At 57.5% G+C, this 3258-nt stretch overlaps 1 protein-coding gene across 1 annotated transcript; it reads left to right on the top strand.

Moving 5' to 3' along the window:
* Positions 1-739: 739 nt before the first annotated feature.
* On the top strand, positions 740-2844 carry Arl4c (ARF like GTPase 4C). Its single transcript, XM_026396044.2, has one exon. The coding sequence runs from the start codon at positions 740-742 to the stop codon at positions 1316-1318; it is 579 nt and encodes a 192-aa protein (XP_026251829.1). The 3' UTR covers positions 1319-2844.
* Positions 2845-3258: the final 414 nt, after the last annotated feature.

The following is a 3258-nucleotide window of genomic DNA, read 5'->3' as shown; positions in this document are numbered from 1 at the left end:
GCAGCGCGGGAGGGGAACCCGGAGGCAGTCGGAACCGACCGAAGCGCGCGAAAACCCGCGGCGCGCCCAGAGGACCACGCCGGACCCCAGGGCCGAGGGCGGGCGGGGCCGGGGGCGGGGCCTGCGAGGGGCGGGGCCGGGGGCGGGGTCGGGCGCCCTGCGGCCGCTGCAGGCTGGCGGCGGCGGCTGCAGCGCGGGCAGCGCCGGGACTGCGGGGACAGGAGGCAGCCGTGCAGCAGCGACGCCCGGGGAAGCCCGCATCCCGCCTGCACCTCCGAGGCGCGCCCCGGGCGCGGGAGCGACCCCGAGGAGCCGCCCAGGGCCAGAGTCGAGCGCGGGGCGCTGAGAGCCCTGAGTCGGCCCGGCGCCCAGAGCCCAGGCAGCGGCCGGAGCGCGGGGGCGCGGCCCTGGGAAGCCGCAGAGCGAGCCCGGGCTGGGGGAAGAGCGCCGGGCGCGAGCGCCCTACACAGCGGCGTTGGAGGCGGCTTCGCGGGAGAGGAAAACCGCCGGCAGAGACGCGATGACCGCCGATAGGGAGCCTGGCCGGCTAGGAAGCGGGCGCCGCGGAGTCTGAGCGCGCGGAATCGCGCGTCCCGGGGACGCCGAGGCTCAGGCCGGTGCGGGCGACCGAGGGCGGCGGGCGGGGCCCAGGTGCGACCGGCCGCATCGGGCCCGTGACTGCTCGGGGGGCGGCGCCCTCCCGCCGCAGCCGCAGTGGCCGGCGCCGCAGCGAGGAGCCATGGGCAACATCTCCTCCAACATCTCGGCCTTCCAGTCCCTGCACATCGTCATGCTGGGCTTGGACTCGGCCGGCAAGACCACGGTGCTCTACCGGCTCAAGTTCAACGAGTTCGTGAACACGGTGCCCACCATCGGCTTCAATACGGAGAAGATCAAGCTGAGCAACGGCACGGCCAAGGGCATCAGCTGCCACTTCTGGGACGTAGGAGGCCAGGAGAAGCTGAGGCCGCTGTGGAAGTCCTACAGCCGCTGCACGGACGGCATCATCTACGTGGTGGACTCGGTGGACGTGGACCGGCTGGAGGAGGCCAAGACGGAGCTGCACAAGGTGACCAAGTTCGCCGAGAACCAGGGCACGCCGCTGCTGGTCATCGCCAACAAGCAGGACCTGCCCAAATCGCTGCCGGTGGCCGAGATCGAGAAGCAGCTGGCGCTGCACGAGCTCATCCCGGCCACCACCTACCACGTCCAGCCGGCGTGCGCCATCATCGGCGAGGGCCTCACCGAGGGCATGGACAAGCTCTATGAAATGATCCTGAAACGCAGGAAGTCCCTCAAGCAGAAGAAGAAGCGGTAATACGCCTGGCAGGGTTCGGGAGCTAGGGGGAGCAAGCCAGGGAGCGAACGAGTCAGGAGTGAATGAATGGATAGATGGGTGAGCGAGAACCCGCGCCCGCGAACAAAGACAGCGAACCAAAGCGATGCTTCGAATTTTTTAAACTCTGTCTCTGTACCCAAATGCAGAACTGGTGACTTAACCTGGCCTGGAGCTGATTTATCAGCCAGCTCGCCATCTGCCCTACCCCCACGCCAGCTCTGGGGACCTTTTGTCTGAGCACCGGAGATACCTAGTGGGTGGGGGACCGGTGGGGTGTGGACCTTCGGTTCAGGCTTGTGCGCCCTCCGGCCCCAGGAGAAGAATCAGATGTCAGAGACAAGGCGATTTCTTGATTTCTTCTTACTCCACTGGGCCGGGAGTTCAGGCTGCCCCGCCCCCATTGGGGGATCACCTGTGAGTTACCTGAGGTATGCAGTTCCCAGAACCCTGGGGGGCACCCATCTGGAGGCAGGGTGGCATTGGGGGTGGCGGTGCTGGGGAGATGAAATGCCCCTTGCATTCAGGGGCTTGGAAGCTGAATAATTTTATGTCACAGGGCAGGCCCCTGTTGAAATTTCATAGGTCCTGCTCTGGGCCCAGAGGAGGTGGTGGTTTGGGCCATCAGGACTGCCTGGGACAATGCGGCAGCTGGAGGGCACGGGGCGCTGTGCTGCTGGCCTTGGCTGGGAATGGCCGAGAAGATGCCCCCTTCATGGGGCTTTGTGGTGGCTACAGGATTCCAGTTTTGTTGAGAACTGCTTTTCAGCCTGGAATGAGACCTCTTCCAGATGGCTTGGACCCTGTCCATGTGTAGGTCATTATCACACAAAGAGACCAATAAAAATTTTTAAAAAATAAGAAACTGTTGGAGGTGGTGGCAAATGATGCATTTACTGTTTGCAGGTTAGTTAAAGGTGTTCAAAGGGCAATGCTCTTGGCATAAATCTGGATGGTGTGCGTGTGAGAGAGAGTATACAGGGACCTCCCTCTGTATTGTGTAATCAGCATAAATATCTAGATCCATTCTGTGTGGAATTTTAAATTCTCTGAATCTACCGATTGGTTTGGATGAGCATACCAGCTACAGATGTGTGCTGAGTTGCAAGATGGTTTTTCTGCAAGGGATGTCTCTTGTAATACTAACCGTGTGGTAATGGGTTTTCAGACATGTTTTTAAAAATAACTTACAAATGAATACTCACCTTAGAAATATTCACCTTAGGAAAAAAGACTTTGCTCTGCCCTTTTATATCCCTTGACGCTGCAAGTGGCGACATGTTCAGATTTCTAATTTGGTTCATTGTGGCCTATCTGGTTTAAGTATTTCATTCAGAACATCTCATTAGAGTATTTGATGTCATGCACCAAAAATAAAACCCCACCTTTTTGCAAAAAACGACCTCGTTGCATGGATTTAAAAGCGGAGGAAAAGCTAAGGATGTAGTCCTTCTCCATTCATTCTCTAACTGGCCTTGTAGCCAGCAGGCACTTTGGGCAAATGCAAACAAGGGGTGCTTGAGATAAAAGAAAGCCTGTGACGTAATGGTCACTGCTGCTCAGGCACTTCACAGTTTACTTGAAAGAAGCTTTGGAAAATAAAGTGAAAGAAGAAGAAATGCATATTTTTAATAATGTAATTTTAAAAATCCTTTATAATCAGGACTGAGTCTTGGTTTGCACAACCTGTCGTATCCTGAAACACAGTATCAAAAGGGAAACTTAACAATTGACTGTTTGATTTTTTATTTCCTCCCTGAATCCATGTTTTCAGGTAGAATTTTGACATCCCCCTCCCCCCAGTGACATGTTTCTTTGCAAAGGAGGCCTGTAGAAATTGGATGTGGCCATGCGTGAGCATGTGGGTTAGCCCTTGCCCATTGTCCATTACCCTCCGAGTGGCGATGTGAGAACCAGAGGCA

This window comes from Urocitellus parryii, chromosome 1 (assembly GCF_045843805.1).
Source record: "Urocitellus parryii isolate mUroPar1 chromosome 1, mUroPar1.hap1, whole genome shotgun sequence".
NCBI lineage: Eukaryota > Metazoa > Chordata > Mammalia > Rodentia > Sciuridae > Urocitellus > Urocitellus parryii.
Note: the sequence above shows the minus strand (reverse complement) of the source record. Positions and strands in the feature narration are given on the sequence as shown.

Excerpts from the sequence above, each read along its gene's own strand:
- Arl4c (XM_026396044.2), top strand. The coding sequence starts at position 740 with ATGGGCAACATCTCCTCCAACATCTCGGCCTTCCAGTCCCTGCACATC.